Source organism: Phyllostomus discolor, chromosome 3 (assembly GCF_004126475.2).
Source record: "Phyllostomus discolor isolate MPI-MPIP mPhyDis1 chromosome 3, mPhyDis1.pri.v3, whole genome shotgun sequence".
Taxonomy (NCBI): domain Eukaryota; kingdom Metazoa; phylum Chordata; class Mammalia; order Chiroptera; family Phyllostomidae; genus Phyllostomus; species Phyllostomus discolor.
Window position 1 is genome coordinate 117,244,362 of NC_040905.2, and position 17,560 is coordinate 117,261,921.

A 17,560-nucleotide genomic window follows, 5' to 3' on the forward strand; every position below is an offset into this window, starting at 1 on the left:
ATAGACCCACAGGGTCCTATACCATATACAAACCCACCCACCCACCTACCCACCCACCTGGGAATCAGCACCAGAAGGGCCCAATTTGTTTGTGGGTAGCGGGGGAAGTAACTAAAAACCAGCAGAGAGCAGAGCAAGCGGCACTGTTCCCTCTTGGACCCCTCCCCCACAGACAGGGCCACAACATAGCAGCGTGGGTGGCCCCTCCCTGGTGAACACCTAAGGCTCTACCCCTTACTATGTAACAGGTGTAGAGAGACAAAAAATATGACCCAAATGAAAGAACAGATCAAAGCTCCAGAAAAAATACAAGTGAGTGATGAAGAGATAGCCAATCTATCAGATGCTGAGTTCAAAAAACTCGTAATCAGCATGCTCACAGAAATGGTTGAGTATTGTTGTAAAATAAAGGAAAAAGTGAAGGCTATGAAAAGTGAAATAAAGGAAGATGTACAGGGAACCAACAGTGAAGTGAAGGAAACTGGGACTCAAATCAATGGTTTAGACAAGAAGGAAGAAATAAACATTCATTGAGAACTGAATGAAGAAACAAGAATTCAAAAAAGTGAGGAGAGGCTTAGGAACCTCCAGGACAACTTCAAATGTTCCAACATCCAAATCATAGAGGTGCCAGAAGGAGAAGAAGAGGAACAAGAAATGGAAAACTTATTTGAAAACATAATGCAGGAGAACTTCCCCAATCTGGCAAAGGAAACAGACTTCCAGGAAGTCCAGGAAGCTCAGAGAGGCCCAAAGAAGTTGGACCCAAGGAAGCACACACCAAGGCACATCATAATTACATCACCCAAGATAAGGAGAGAATCTTAAAAGCAGTAAGAGGAAAGAAGAGTTACGTACAAAGGAGTTCCCGTAAGACTATCAGCTGATTTCTCAACAGAAACCTTGCAGGCAAGAAGGGGCTGGAAAAGAAGTATTCCAAGTCATGAAAGGCAAGGACTTACATCCAAGATTGCTCTATCCAGCAAAACTATCATTTAGAATGGAAGGGCAGGTAAAGTGCTTCCCAGATAAGGTAAAGTTTAAAGGAGTTCATCCTCACCAAGCCCTTACTATATGAAATGTTAAAGGAACATATCTAAGAAAAAGAAGATCAAAACTATGAACAGTAAAATGACAACAAACTCACAACTATCAACCACCGAACCTAAAAAAACAAAAACAAAAACAAACTAAGCAAACAACTAGAACAGGAACAGATTCACAGAAATGGAGATCACACAGAGGGTTATGGGTGGGGGAGGGGGAATAGGGGAAAAGGCACAGGGAATAAGAAGCATAAATGGTAGGTACAAAATAGAGGGAGGTGAAGAATAGTATGAGAAATGGAAAAGCCAAAGCACTTACATGTATGACCCATGGACATGAACTAATGGGGGGGGGATGCTGGTGGGAGGGGGGTTAAGGGAGGAGGGAAATAAAGGGAGAAAAAAATGGGACAACTCTAATAGCATAATCAATAAAATATAGTAGAAAAAAAAGGAAATAGTTATTTGTCCTTACCATATACTTAGTTATTTGTCCTTACCATATACTTAGCACATGCCTAGGATACAACAAATAGTTGTGAACACCGTATTTTGCCATATACAATGCACACACTTTGCCCAAATTTTTGAGGGGAAAAATAAGGGTGAGCATTATACAAGGGTAGTACCTAAAATACTTTGTATCTATTCTTGTGTTTTGTAATTATTTGTTACATAAAATTTCTTGTACCATAGTATATTCAAAAACAAATGCTAAAATTCCTTTGTAATACAAAAACAAGTCTAAATATAAATAAATAAATAAATAAATAGTTGGATTAAAAACTTGAAAGATTTTTTTTCCTGAAAGTTTGAAATGGGGACTTCCAGCCAAGATGGAGGCATAGGTAGACACACTGTGCCTCCTCCACAATCAAGATAAGAACAACAACAATTTAGAAACAGAATAACAACCAGAACTGACAGAAAATTGATTGGAATGGAAGTCAGACAACCAAAAAAGTTAAAATAGACCTGTTCATCCAGACCAGTAGAAGGGGCGGAATCGGGCAGCCGGGCACAGGTCACGGCACAGAGAGCAGAGAGCATTGGGACCGGGTGCGTAAGGCATCTGGGGCACACAAGACCATTGGACCCTGAGCGTGCGAGCGGCAGCTGGCAGACCCCGGCCAAGGGGTGGCAACCAGCAGACCCAGCAAGGCAGTGATTGTGAAGCAAGGCAGTGCGTGAAACCCAGGATCACAGTGCCAGGAAATAGAGCCTTGGGGCACTGATTGAAAACACCTCTGGGGGTTGAGGTGCAGGGAGAGACTCCCAGCCTCACAGGAGAGGTCCTTGGAAAGTCCCACAAGGTGCACAAGCCCACCCACAAAGGAACTGGCACCGAAGGGGCCCAGTTTGCTCCAGGGAAGCAGTGGAAGGGACTGAGGTCCAGGAGAACGAAGCAAGCACCATTGTTTCCTCTCGGACCCCGCCCCCACATACAACATCACAACCCAGCAACTAGGGTGACCTGCCCTGGTGAACACCTAAGGCTCTGCCCCTCATACGTAACAGGCGCAACCAAGCCAAAAGTGGAAAAAAAAAAGATGGCTCAAACAGAATTTGAAAGCCCTGCAACCAGTTCTTTTAAGCGACCAAGAGATAGCCAACCTATCATATGCACAGTTCAAAGCACTGGTGGATCAGGATGCTCACAGAATTGGTTGATTTTGGTCGCAAATTAGATGAAAAACTGAAGGCTACACTAAGTGAAATGAAGAAAAATGCACAGGGAACCAACAGTGATGGAATGAAAACTGGGTCTCACATCAATGGAGTGGACCAGAAGGAAGAAAAAAACATACAATCAGAAAAGAATGAAGAAATAAGAATTCGAAAAAATGAGGAGAGGCTTAGGAACCTCCAGGACAGCTTTAAATATTCCAACATCTGAATTATAGGGGTACCAGAAAGAGAAGAGGAAGAGCAACAAGTGGAAAATTTATTTGAACAAATAATAAAGGAGAACTTCCCTAATCTGGCAAAGGAAATAGACTTCCAGGAAGTCCAAGAATTTCAGAGAGTCCCAAAGAAGTTGAACCCAAGAAGGAATACACCAAGGCACATCATAATTACATTAGCCAAGGTAAAAATGAAGCAGAGAATCTTAAAAGCAGCAAGGGATAAGGAGACAGTAACCTACAAAGGAGTTCCCATCAGACTGTCAGATGATTTCTCAAAAAAGACCTTCCAGGCAAGAAGGGGCTGGAAAGAAGTATTCCAAGTCATGAAAGGCAAGGACCTACATCCAAGATTGTTCTATCCAGCAAAGCTTTCATTTAGAATGGAAGGGCAGATAAAGTGCTTCTCAGATAAGGTCAAGTTAAAGGAGTTCATCATCACCAAGCCCTTATTATATGAAATGTTAAAGGGACTTATCTAAGAAAAAGAAGATAAAAAAACATGTATAGTAAAAGGACAGCAAACTCACAATTAACAACCCTACCTAAGGCAAAACCAAAAGAAACTTAGCAAACAACTAGAACAGGAACAGAACCACAGGAAGGGAGATCACACGGAGGGTTAGCAACAGGGGAGTGGGAGGGGGAAAACGTATGGAGAATAAGTAGCATAGATGGTAGGTAGATAATAGACGGGGGAGGGCAAGAATAGAATGGGAAATGTAGAAGCTAAAGAACTTATGACACATGGACATGAACTAAAGGCGGGGAATGTGGGTGGGAGAGGGTGTGCAGGGTGGAGGGGAATACGGGGGTTGGGGAATGGGACAACTGTAATAGCATAATCAATAAAATATATTTAAAAAAAAGAAAGTTTGAGCCAAAACCGTGGGTGCGCATTATACATAGGAGCTCACCATACACGGCAAAATATGGTAAATGCATCAATGTACACTATCAATTCAGCAGAACTCTAAATTAGCAAACAAACAAAACAAAATTGAATGAAGAATTTGTGTGACATTTTGACATGCAATTTGAAAAAAGCAATACTGATGTTGAATTTTTTTTAATTGCTGCATCATTCAAATGGATTGTAAGAACAGGCAAAATGTTAGAAAATGGTACTGTTCTAGAAAATCCTGAATCACTGAGATTATAATCAATTTTGTGGAAAATTTATTTTTATAAACTGTACATTAATACACATTTCATGCACACTAAAAGACTGTCTCAATAATACAAAAATGTTTCCAGTTGTATCACATGATTTGAAGGAACACCATCTCCCTCTTAGGTCCCACCTACTTATTCCCTGATGACTTCCAAGCCTGACCTGTATGTAGTCAGACCTCTTTCCTGAATTCCAGATCCACATTTCCTAATGTCTCACTAGATACATACAGAAGAAACGCACAATTTTAAATACATTTTCTGTCAAACTGAATTCACCGTCTATCAAAATTCATTCCTTCTTTCTTTACCTCTGGCCTAGACAATCTGCTGTCTAAGCCAAAAACCTGGAAAACATCCTCGATTCCTCCCTTCCTTGACCCTGACCATCCACCGACCAAAGCCTCTTGACTCAGTCCCTGAGTGCCTCACCGCCACCCAGCAGGCAGGCCTCTGCTGGGCTCGGGTCCTCCTTGTCTCACTCAGCTTTGCCAACAGCAGCCATACTGATTGCCCTCACTCCAGCTTCGCCCCTCTGCAACCCTGACTCCACACTACTGCTAACGTTGTCATTCCAACACAAAGATGTGACATGTTTTCTCCCTTATCCAAACTTGCCACTGAGCCAGGACCATCCCGTCTGGCCCCTGCCCATCAATCTAGCCTCTTACTCTGCACCTCTGCACCACACCTCATCTCGTCACCCACCACACAGAAACTCCCTCAGCTCCTTGAGCCTAACTGCTATGCCACCACCGCACTCTGCACATGCTTCCACTACGGCCACATTATGACTACTGAAGGCCTCATCCTCTTACTCCGACACCTGACACAGTACCTAACAGACTTTCAAATATTTGCTGAACAAAATTTCACAAGAGTGAACAAAGCAACTGGGTTTCCCCTGCCCTTTCCCCACTGCTCAAAGGTATGTACATGTCTCAAGAATACAAAATTAAGTGAATCTGTCCTACACTGACCTCACTACTGCAGATACAAAATGCTGATCTTAAAACTCTTCCTCAAGAAAAGGAAATAATCACTTCTACAAACAAGCTATGTACAAGATAAAGTTTCCTCAGGTATAGCCTTACCTGTAAAATGTTAGTAAAAAAGTCATGGTAGAACATGGGCCAATCTTGACGGCCAATGTCAACAATAACTTTGCAGAGCTTGTTCCGGATAAAGTAAGGTAAGGTTTTGTGGTGAGCCAAAAGGAGTTTGGGTAGGCAGCTACGGATTTCCATCTTATCCTGAGATGGGACTCCAAGCCACATTTTATTGATCAGATTCTGAAAAACAAACATACATCTTAAAGTTAGCAATCTATACATAAAAATAACTGGTTTACATTCAATGGTTAGCTATAGCACCTCAATTAAGAAACCCTGATTTTAAACAAAAGTTTGGGGCAATTTGGTAACAAGAGTAATAAAAATATTCAGATCTGTAATACAATGATCCCATTTCTAGAAAGAGCTGCTAAATAATTTAATGGAAACAAAAAACTGTATATGTAAAAATTTTCCATTATGTCACTGTCTCTAACAGCCATCAAAAAATAATGACAGAAATGTTAATGTTCAAAAATAGGAGAATGGCTTGGTGAATAATGATATAACCACTTACAGAAATATAATATAAAGTGGGGGGAAGCAGAATACAAAATGGCATGAGCAATATGATTATTATAATTAGGTCTTTTAAAAGTGTGCATAGACCCTGGCTGGGTGGCTCAGCTGGTTGGAGCATCATCTCATACATCAAAAGGTTGCAAGCTCAATCCCCCATAAGGGCGAATACAGGGTGCAACCAAGTGATGTTTCTCTCTCACATCAATGTTTATGTTTCTCTTTCCCTCCCTCTTTCTCTCTCTCCCCGCCCCTTCTTCTCTCTCTAAAAAACAAATCATAAACATATCCTCAGGTTAGCATTAAAAACAAACAAATAATTTTAAAAGTGTGTACAAAAATAGGAAGAGGAGCAATAAAAGTGAAAATTTTTGTGGTTAGAATGAGAGTATTCTAGATACCATCCCTCCTCCCAAACTTTTATCTTTCTTTTTAAAATGACAATGTGGAGGGAAAATTACATGCTACCACAAATGACCTACCTACCTAACCCCACTTTACCTTTGAGTTGAAGATGAAAAAGTGCCCAGGAACCCCAGACACCTGGATAAAGGCAGCATGTGGAGAAGCCCTGAGCTGAATTACTACTGTTTTCCTGCCATGTGTACGTCAAAGCTAAAACCTAGTGCCAGTGACATGGTGACATGACTACAAAATACTTTTCAGAACAGGGTAAAATTATCTGACAACTTACCTCAAATACTGTCAAACTATACATCATTACATAGTCATTCCTGGTGCTGGAGAGAAAATATAGGCAGAATCTCCAGGCTCCTATTTGCTGGGCAAAGTTATTAAGAAGCGCCTCTGGAAAAGTTAAAATAGCAACAAAAGAAGGCTTTGAAAATACATGAAATTAATATAAGTCTGGGCTGTCTTATAATTTTTTAAACGTGCTTCCCTCCATACTGTTAATGCTGTCAAAACCAACTATAAAATCCAGCTGATTTTTAAACATAGAAATGACAGGCCAAACAATATTTTTCCAACTCTGGGGTGACCATGAGCACCGACGGTGTGCTCAACCATTTTAAAGTCAGTGCGTTTGCTAATGTACACGTTTTTTAGGCAGGGAAACTTTCATTGTTAAAGTTCTTACTTAACCTTAGGTGTGGATAAACAGTTTTAAGATTATCATTTCACCTTATAAATGATGGTTATTGTTAACTTGTTTCCTCTGGGGTAGGAGATATACAGAGTCTGGCACAAATAACACCACTTTTTTATTACAAAATATTTTATTTCAAAATCATAAGCATGTAATTCTGTAACATAACAATATCACACTCAGGCACACCATATGAGATTTTAGGTGAAATGTTCAAAATAAAACTGTAAGTTATTGCACCCATATTATTACCCTACCAACTGCACTGAAGCAGGCACTCTGCGGGACCCTGTACACATCTCTCCCCCAATTCACTCACACTGTGCAAGCATGCACAGTGACGGCTAGAGAAGCAGGAAAAGATTAAAACTAACCTTGTAAATGAAGAACAGACAAAAATGCAAGTGAATTCAACATAGCTAATTCTCTTCATTTGGTTCAGTTTTATTTTTAACTACCACCCAAAAAAAGTAAATAAGAATAGCAATTATGGGAGATGCCAGGCACAACCCTGTCCACATCAAATCAGTTAGAAATGGTTTTCCTCCTCTTTAGGCTGCTGGTAACCTCAGCCAGAACCAAAGAAAGTAAGCATTAAGAGTCTGGACATGCTGCCCTTTGCCATCTTAACCTGCTGTACTGGCCATGAAATGTAACAGAAAAGGGGTAAAAATACAAAAGCAACAAACCTCAGAGATTCTAGAAAGCCCTTGGAAAAGCAGGAAGTGTAGCAGCCCACTCTAATCCTAAAGTCACTGCTCTGACCCTATAACTTAAGCTAAAGGCACCAAGATAGCCTCACTAAAAATTCCATAGAAGGCCCTAGCTGGTGTGGCTCAGTTGGGTGGAGCGTCATCCCATAACCGAAAGACAATGGCCAGTCAGGGCCACTCCCCAGGCCGGGTGCAGACACACAAGACCCCCATCTCTGTACACAAAAGATCCCCAGCCTTGGCAGATACAGGAGTCAACCAATCGATGCTTCTCTCTCGCATCAATGTTTTTCTCTGTCTCCCTTCCTCTCTCTAAAAGCAATGGAAAAAAAAAAAAAGCCCTGAATCGTGTGACTCGATGGATTGAGTGCCAGCCTGTGAACCAAGGGGTCGCTGGTTTGATTTCCCAGTCAGGGCACATGCCTGGGTTGCAGGCCAGGTACCCAGCTCAGAGTGGGTGAGAGGCAACCACATATTAACGTTTCTCTCCCTCTTTTTCTCCCTTCCTTCCCCTCTCTCTAAAACTAAATAAATGAAATCTTAAAAAAAGAAAAAAACAATGGAAAAAAATGTCCTTGGGTGAGGATTAAAAATATATATATTCCATAAAAGGAAGCTGATGGTCTACTCTTATAATTAAGTAAGAGTTTCTAGAAATCCCAGAGGTGACGTCAAACCAGAGAGAATGAGCTCTGGCTGGAAATGAGGAACTCGGGGTCCTGTTCTAGACCTTGCCACCAATTCACTGAGCCTGATCCCAAGCAAATCACTGCTCTTCGTCGATGCTTCAGCTTCCTCAGAACATTGTTAAAACGACTAGGTTGTCTCTTGAGGTTTCCTGCTAACAGCTCTTACCTCTAGAGCAGTAATAACACATCTTTGGTGGAGAACACATGGAGCCTCTCTCCCTTCTCCCGCCTAGCTAGGATGGCCTTAGTTTATCCTATGACATCAAAAATGAAACAAGAAGTGGTTCCAGCCCACACACTGGAATAAAGGTGAACTAAGACATGCCCCCTACATAGAACCAAATCCCAGCTTCCCCTTAGCCTTCATTTAAATTAGACATTTGTAGCATCTGATTAAAGATATTTTTAAATCAGATGAATACAAACATGTTCAGAATGTTCCACTTTTAATTTGTAAATGCTGAAGGTGAACAATATTTGCTTTGTAAACAAAAACTTAAGATAAAAACCAAAAACCATTCAAGTATAAGTGAAAAACAGGACTTCAGAGAAATTAAGTGTTCAACCATAGTAGAACTGATGTAAGGGAAAGACCCTTTAGCTTCTTTGGTAAAAATCACCAGTGATGTTTTCACAATAAAGTACTTGGGTAGCATAAAATTAACAGGGATCACCCTGGGAGCAAGAGAAGGATTGGGCTATGTATTAAGAGAAGGTCTAGGGAAGCAGAGAAAATCCTCTAAGCCAAATGCCCGTTCACCTACTAGGCTCAGCTGTCAGTACCCCTTGTTTATAAATGCTCTGGTTCTCCACAGGGAACCCCCTCAGAAAAGAAAGGCATGTACAGGGCAAGCCCACAAGAGACTACCAGGCATAAAATTAGAATAAATAAGAAGTAGGCATCAAGCAGGAGCTGATGTGCTCCTCAAAGGATGCAAGGGAAAATGGACTGTAGTCAAAGGCATACTGGCCACCTAAAAATGCAAAGCCTAATCAAGCTTTGGACCAAGGGCAGAAGTCAACTATAACACCTAACTTGTCAAGTGGTAGAGAAGCCAAGTGGGACAGAGAAACAGGCCTCCACAGATTTCCACATAGAAAAAGACGGCCAAGGAGACGGCCAAAAGCAATGAATGTAAGGTTGATACAGACATCTAAGGGAAAAACCTTTAGGTCTGAATAGAGAAAAATGTTTCATTTTCAAGTTCAGGGGTTAAATGAGGACTGGGAGGATAAAGGGTTATTCTGGGACCAGAGTGCAACATGTCCCTCCGGCAGATATTTGGTAACCTGAATATACTTCCTAGTTTAAAGTATACTTTAAAGAATATTGTTCATGTCAATGACTATAAAATTCAAAGAAGTTCTAAAAGGTGCTGAGGTTCCCAGAAGACCTGAAGTAAATACACCTACATCTCTCTGTTGTTTGAAGTCTTCATTTATCAAAACTTGCAGAATGGGTAAAAAATCCAAGATAAGGAAATGGTAAGGAAAAAGAAGCAAGAAGCCCCCAAAGGCAATACCAGTTAAAGGATTTCTGAGTGCTAGATGAGGTTCAGGTTAGATATCTACACAACAAAAACATACCCGTTTGATACTTTAATGAGCTTTTTAAAATTAATAGTCACAGACTTCTTATAAAGTTCAACAGTGCTGAGTTAAGACCAAAGCAGCAGGAAGGGTTTCCCACACTTCACCGAAAGAAAGAAAATCCACCACTACAGATCACAGGGGGCTCTATGGACCACACTATCACCCTTGTAGCTAGATTTGCAGACCTCACCAGCCACCACCCAGCAGGACCAGAGCAGAGAGAGCAAGAACTCAAAGAGAAACATGCAGGCTTGCCCAGCCAAGGCTACCAACTCCTTCCTGCCCACGGGGTCCTTCCCATCATAAATGACTCTTTACAACTCAACACTTCACTTACCTATCTCACGTTTTCTTTCATTGGTTGTACAGTCATGAAAAAACTCTGTCATCAGACTTTCCAATGCCCTTAGGGAGGCTTCTTCAGATGCCTAACAAAGAAATTTGAGAAAAAAAAAATCAATAAATTGTATCTTTAGTTCTACTGTTCCCCAGTTCCTTCCACGTTGGTCAACAGCAATAGTAATTTACTTCCTGAAAACACCCTGGTTCAACATTCTTCAAATACATGATATAAGCCATAAAAATTGAAGGGCATTTTCCAACTGGTTCAAAACCCAAAGTCTTAGTATACTCTATATATTCATGCTACTGTGCAATTGATTTTCAATTATTTAGGCTTTAAAAAAAGGAGCAAACAATTCAAAATTTAATTCTGGAAACACTGAAAGCAAACTAACAGCCCATAACCCTGACTGAATAGGCAGCATGAAGACATTCAGGGAAAAGATTAGGGTTCCCTATTGACTGTCTGTCAACAATACATTTGCCACATGTCTGAATAATTTTGATTCAGAGCAACTGTAGTTAAACTGCTGCATGGATTCCTGGGGTTTTTCCAGGTGCTTCACCAGTCATCTGTCCAGTCGACTCTCAATGTGATTGATTCACATGAGCAGTCAGCAGAGCTTAAGGTGCAGCTAAGAGCCACACTGAGCAGGAACTCAAAATCAGACAGCACCTCCAATCACAGACCCACAGGGGCAGCCGGACTCTCAGCAGAACAGCTCAGGTGGAGAATGAGAGGAGAGGGGCCCAAGACCCCAGTGCTCGCCACCCGCCTCTCTTTCATATGGAGCCCCAAACCCACTTCCTCTTCTCTCATTGAAGTATGGGACCATCAGTTGCAGCAGAGTTTCAGTCAACACTCCTTCACACAACCCACCTGCAAAAAGTGAGCATTCCTAGACCATTTCTGATTCCTCATTGGCATTAATCTACCCAGAGATAATTAAGAGCCAACAGCAGTTGGCTGCTTAATTACCTCTTAATTCCCATCTTCCCACCCATCCTCTCCATCGCCCCTGGAGGGAGAGTTAACTTATAAAAAACTGTTTTAAAGCAGCAAGTCCCTATTCAAATGTGTTATGTAACAAACAAGAATATTACTGGAGGCCTCCACTTGGTAAATGACTTTTAAAAAAACTGAAGAGGGGCCATCTCTGTGGATAAACCCAGCACGACTGCCAACTACTGAAGCTAAGTCAGGCCCGCATCAGCCATCCATAAACACACCAACTAGCGCAGGCCGGCACACTGCTCAGCACACCAGGGCCGCGGTGCCCAAGCACTGTCAGCACGCTGTCCCTCCCCTGCCATGGTCACAGTCTGATGGCTGTGCAATGACAACTGAACTCTGATACGCTGGGTGATAAACAACAACAGTCTTAACACTTGTGAATATGAGGAATTTTCTTAACCAAATTTTGAATTTATGATAAAAATTAGCCCTCTACATCCTTTTCAAACCAATACATCATTTCAACTGAAAAATATCCTTGGATTGCAAGTTAAACTGTTTAATTTAAAACTATACAATTTTTTCAAATGTAGAAATAACTAGAATGTGAGACTAAAGTAAGACTGAAATCTTTTCAACCCATTTCAGGTTTCTGCGTTGCTCAAACCAGCCTCACTGTTCTCATTCGTTGACTTTCAAAGTAAATGCTATAAATTCAAATTTCTAAAATAAATTTATATTAAAAAAGAATGTTTTGGTCTATTTCATGAATTGATTGGTATATCATTTCATTTGAAAAAAAAGAATTTGCTGTTTAAAAAACGTTTATAGGAAGATTTAAAAGAATCAAAGGTAAATCTCACATGGTAAAACAACTTACTGACAAAAAATAAAAATAAATGTAACAGGTATTTGTTGAACTCAAGTCAGTTATTTGGTTAAAATAAATCAATAGTTCTCCTGGAGCCAAAAGGGAGTCCTGAAAACGAAGGACGTATCTCCAAGCGGCACGTGCTCTCTTCTTGTCGTAAATCACTTTAGAGTAGATCCTGGGAAAAAACCTGAGCTCCCCACATTCAGGCAGTCAACCACCAAGAGTTACTTCATGTTGGTTCTTAGGGCAGAAGTTTGTGACCCTGACAACCACTGGCCCTGCATTAAAGGCTGTTGGGGCAAGCTCCCAACGATCTCCCCAAAGAATCCAACTGTATCTCCACTCTCAGTCCCATTCACCCTGCCTCCCTGCTCCACCCCCAAAAGCTAACACTCCAACAGAAAGTGGAAAGAAAAGGGAATCCACAAGGGTCACAGGATGGATGCTTCCACCAAATGATGGTTCATGAAAAAAGAAACTCTATAACCAAATCTGGTGTTTTTCACGTAAAACAAATTATAATGTGCTGTTTGCATTTCAATCATTTCTATAATTGTAATACTAATACCTACCTCACTAGGGCCTTATGAGGATCAAATGAAATGACCTATGAAAGCTCTAAATTATCTAATCCCTAGTTATTGCTGCTATCATTTTTATTTGGTATCATCTGGTATCTTAGATACCAAATGAACACAGACCACAACAAAACAACAGAAGGGGTCAGACCTACTTCAAAACTAGAGATTCATACCCTCAGGCTGAAGAGCTTTCCAACAGGATTTCAAAATGAAACTATGTAAGGAAAGGAGACTGAGACTTTGTCAAGGTCAACAATCACAATAGAGATGCAAAGACAAAAAAACATGTTCAAGACCTACAACTGGTTAAAGGGTACTAGAAAATGCCCCCCATTTGGCAACAAGGCTGTTTCATGCCGGTGGTGAAGCGAAAATCCACATTCAGTGGGTTCAAGAATTAATGGTAAGTAAAAGATGTGGTAATATTCCCGACAGACTACACTTTAAAGTAATAAGGGGACAAAGAACATAAAACAAAGAACAAGAGTCATGATATAGGAGGAAGAAGAAGAGGCTTTAACTCCCACAGGCTACTCAAACACTGCCCTAACTTATGAGAAACACTGAGGAGTCAGGTACACCCAACTGCTTCCCACGTTAGGCTTGGGATTTAAGGCCCAGAACTTGAAGAACTAGGAGCAGGTAAGATAAACTTCAAACCAAGTGAGACCAAAAAATTCCAGTTGACTTATACATAGAAAACGTGAGAGGTAAAACAACAAAGCTTCCAGAAGAGAATATAGGACATCTTCATGATCTTGGGATAGTAAAATTTCTTGGACAGGACACATAAAAGCACTAGCACAAAACATAAAGGAAAAGATTGATAAATCAAAATATTCGATAGCTGGAACAATGAAGAGTATAAAGAGAAAGCCACAAAACGGGAGAAGATATTTTTAATATAGACAACAGAGAACTCGCATCAGAGTACAGCAGGTCTAGGAGTAACATGGTTTTGTTCACCATTGATGAGATGATGTAGTAGTTTACTCTTGTTATCAATTAGCCTGTGGTAAAATTGGTTTCTTTATATATACATTGTTTCGCTTGAAGTCACAGAGCCTGTGGAGGTCAAGTGAGGACTTCAAATCAGTAAGGAAAAGACAAACAATACTTTTGACAGGCAAATAATAAGAGGGTATTCAAAAGGCCAATACATAAAATAAGTGCTCAACCTCACTAGTCATCAGTAAATGCAAATTAAAAACAAGACAGTGTACACATCCACCAAAATGGCTAAAATTCAAAAGACGGTCATAAGTATTAGTGAGGACGGGAAGCAACTGGAATGTGCATACACACTGCTGCTGGCGGGAGTGCACACGTGTGTAACCACTCTGGAAAACCACTTTGCAGCTGAGCCCATAAGTGCTTTATGATCCTGCAATTCTACTCCTTGTTAATACATCCAAAAGAAATTTGTACACCGCACCCCCACCCCAGAAAAAAAAGGGGAAAAAAGTACACAAATACTCACAGCAGGCACCATTATTCATAATATCCAAAAAAGTCAAAAGAACCTAAATGTCCGTGAACAGTGACCAGTGAAATGGATAAATTGTGGCTTATTCATCAGAATACTGTAAAACGAGAATGAATATAAATACTGCTACATGCAAATGAATGAATCTCTCAAACACAATGTTGAGTGAAAAAAAGACAAAACATCATTATTCCTTTAATAATCTTCAAAAACAAGCAAAACGAATCTATGGTGGTATAATCAGAATAGTAGTTACCTTTGAGAAGGACGGATTCTGAGATGCTGAATATCTTAGTGTTAGTTACACAAGAATGATCACTTTACATTATGATTTGTGTCCTCTTCTGTAAGTATATATACACAATTTTTCAAAATTTAACAGTATTCCAGCCCTGGCTGGTGTAGCTCAGTGGATTGAGCATGGGCTGGGAACCAAAGTGTCCCAGGTTCAATTCCCAGCCAGGGTACATGCCTGGGTTGTAGGCCATAACCCCCAGCAACCGCACATGGATGTTTCTGTTTCTCCCTCTCCCTCTCTCTCCCTCTCTCTCTCTCTCTCTCTCTCTCTCTCCACCCCCTTCCTTCCCTCCCTAAAAAATAAATAAATAAAATCTAAAAAAAAAAATTTAACAGTATTCCTATTTTTAATAGCTGAGTTAGTGAACTTAGAAATTGTGTTTTTCCTGTATTAGCACAACTACTAAGAACAATCTGGGTGCCTGCGGCTAGCCTGCAGGTGAAGTCTAAACATGAAACTCCTGGATTCCGAGGGACCATCACCTGTTCTTCTTCAGAGATGCCAGGGTAGCAATACAAATTATTACAATCCCATCAGCCTCTGCTTCCGCAAGAGTTACCTGGCTTACCTCAATAGTAAATTAAAATCTTTGGGCAGGATGATGAGTTAAACTTGGCTCAGAATATACTCTTGGAGAGCCATGAAATACCTAAAATAACCAAATTTTTCTGTTCCAGAAAGAGTTAAAATCTGCAAAGTGGAGGTCTCAACTGTGCCTGCCTTAATTTATCCGCTCCTTTTATTGCACTGTTCATGGCTCAGTTTATTATGAAACTATACTACTGACTCATTTATTATGAAATTACTAAGTCAACCAAGACCCATAATCATGTAATTAGGAGAAAAATTTGAAAGAAGGACAGAGTCACATAATTTGAAATCTTCTTTGACACTTTCCAAACCCTCTATGCCCACAATGTCATCAGGTCTGACTGCTTGTTTGGCACTATCTCTTAAATTTGCAGCTTTCCCTTACTACTACTTCTACCAGGCCCTAACCACCTCCTGCCTAGATGACTATAATTTTCTTTTTAACCTGGTCACCTTGATGTCAGCTTCCCCAGTTCTAATCCAATATGTATTTCCCCACCACATAAATTCTCATAAATATACATTTTTTGCCACAATTATTTTATACCTAGCTTTAAAGAGCCTTAAAATCTCTAAGACTGAGGTGAGCTATTCATTCACAAATAAACTCAACACTCACTGAGTAACTGATACTGTCAAAGAACTGCAGGTGTCGGAGGGAGAAGGCAGACCCAGGCCTAGGAAAGTAGAACTGAGGCTGTACACCCTGCAGTGGTGACATACATATAAGGAGCCCAAGAAGAACTAACTCTGAGGGAAACAGCAAAACATCAAGAGGTGATAATTTATTTTGGATTTTGAAGAATGCAGAGAAGTTCACTAGGAGGATGGAAGAAGAAAAGCATGTCTGATTCACCATTACTCACCACAGGAAGCCATCACTCAGTCTGAACATTCACAGCAGGTCTCATAAGCAAATTCTCATCATGCATTTGTTCCTGGGTGTGCAATGCATAGTTCAACCTTGATGCAATATCTTACTAAGGCTCCCTCCTGTTTTCATCTTTTGTCTTTGTCCTCTGACCAGTACTACAGAATTCTGCCCGTGACACTGATCTCTGCTCATCTCAGAATGGTACAATTAAAAGAGCACAAGCTCTGGTGATCACTTTCTTGGGTTCAAATCAGAATGTACCTCAACCTTGGCCTGGCTGGCACTTTTCCCTCCTGTGCACAATGGGGAATAATAAAAGAACCTAACACATGGGATTGTTCTGATGATTAAATAAAATAATTGATGTAAAGTGCATAGTAAAAAATGCCAGAAAGTAGGAGCTAAAAGTCCTACCTGCAACTGTTAATATTTCATTGATACTAGAACATAAACTGTCTGCAAAAAGACTGCTTTTATCTCTGCATTTTCTACACCATCCATTATGAACTTGTGCTCAAATACTTCAGACCAAATTCAAGAGTAAAAGGAACAAGAAGACTATTAGTACCACTTTTAGTTTCTCAGGCATGCCGGTACATGAGTCTTTTTAAATTTCCCCCGTAAAGACTCTTATCATAATGACCTTTGCTCAGAAGCACTCAATGAACATGTTCTGAAAAACAGGAGGCTGCTAATAGTAATTTATCTAAAAACAATACTGAGACAGCAGGTGGATAGTACAGCACTTTATTCCTTAAAATAAGATACCTGGATGACAGTTTTGTCAGACCCTGATTGAATGTGTAATATTTTTACCTAATTGTCTCTACAACACTCCTCTCTAAAGAATAACCTTTTACAAAACTGGTATTGCAGGGGGAATGATTCTTCTTAGAAGAAGCTTTAAATTAAACTTTTTGGAATTAAACTTTTTTAAATTAAACTTTTCTAAGAGGCATATTTTGTATATCCTACAAGGAGGTGAATCACATGGCCTCCTGTATTCAGGTTCATGGCCTCCTTGATACAAAACCTAAAAAAATATGAAGATAACATCCCAGAGTCCCATTCAAATATTCTTGCAGCATATCTGAACTTTATTACTCTATCTGCTTGTACATAATGGTTCCTGAGAAAAGTGATCCCATAATAGCATTCCAAACACACCTCCTGTGTGACAACAGGTGCCACTAGCTAAGAAATTCCATCTTGTGTCATTTTCTCTGGAAGCTAACAGGATTATCGCGGATGTGTAAACTCACAAAAGAACATTCTCATTCTTCCCTACTCTTCACCACCACAAAGAAAACAGATGAGGGGGGGCGGAATCTCTTCAGCCTTTGGTCTGCATATGAAGTATGGATGAAATACTAAGTCTAAAGTACTGCACACTGGGAGTCAATGTGACATCTACCCATCCCCTCCTCAAGTGAACTCAAAACACTAGAAAGCAGGAAAGCTCACCATGGAAGCCCCAGTCAGAAGAATGACACTCAGAACAAGTCTTTCCATCTTTCTTGTCACTACTCGTATCTCAGACTACAGATACTGTCTTTTAAAAAAATACCTAAACACATTATGATGAAGCAAATACCTCACTTTATTTCCCAAAAGCACACTGGTAAAACCAGCTGAATTTCCGAAATCCAACACTCAGAAATGCAGTCGCTGAAACCCTAGGGCACTGAACGCTCACTCCAAA

At 40.4% G+C, this 17,560-nt stretch overlaps 1 protein-coding gene and 1 long non-coding RNA gene across 7 annotated transcripts in view; one reads left to right on the forward strand and one right to left on the reverse strand.

Moving 5' to 3' along the window:
- The window catches only part of XPO6 (exportin 6), a 117,049-nt gene that overhangs the window by 76,896 nt on the left and 22,593 nt on the right, over nucleotides 1–17,560 (reverse strand). For 5 of the 6 annotated variants that reach the window (XM_036021191.1, XM_036021189.1, XM_036021188.1 and 2 more), the window contains exons 2-4: nucleotides 10,195–10,285; nucleotides 6,449–6,561; nucleotides 5,218–5,415 (exon numbers count right to left, since the gene is read on the reverse strand). In XM_036021191.1, the coding sequence (XP_035877084.1) occupies nucleotides 5,218–5,415; nucleotides 6,449–6,561; nucleotides 10,195–10,285 (402 nt within the window). Of the gene's footprint in view, nucleotides 1–5,217; nucleotides 5,416–6,448; nucleotides 6,562–10,194; nucleotides 10,286–17,560 lie in introns of those variants that run through there. The other variant, XM_036021193.1, reaches the window with a different exon arrangement.
- Nucleotides 1,539–8,834, forward strand: LOC118499610. Its single transcript, XR_004902110.1, has 3 exons — nucleotides 1,539–1,741; nucleotides 8,699–8,701; nucleotides 8,823–8,834. It is a non-coding gene; the product is annotated as an uncharacterized LOC118499610 (long non-coding RNA).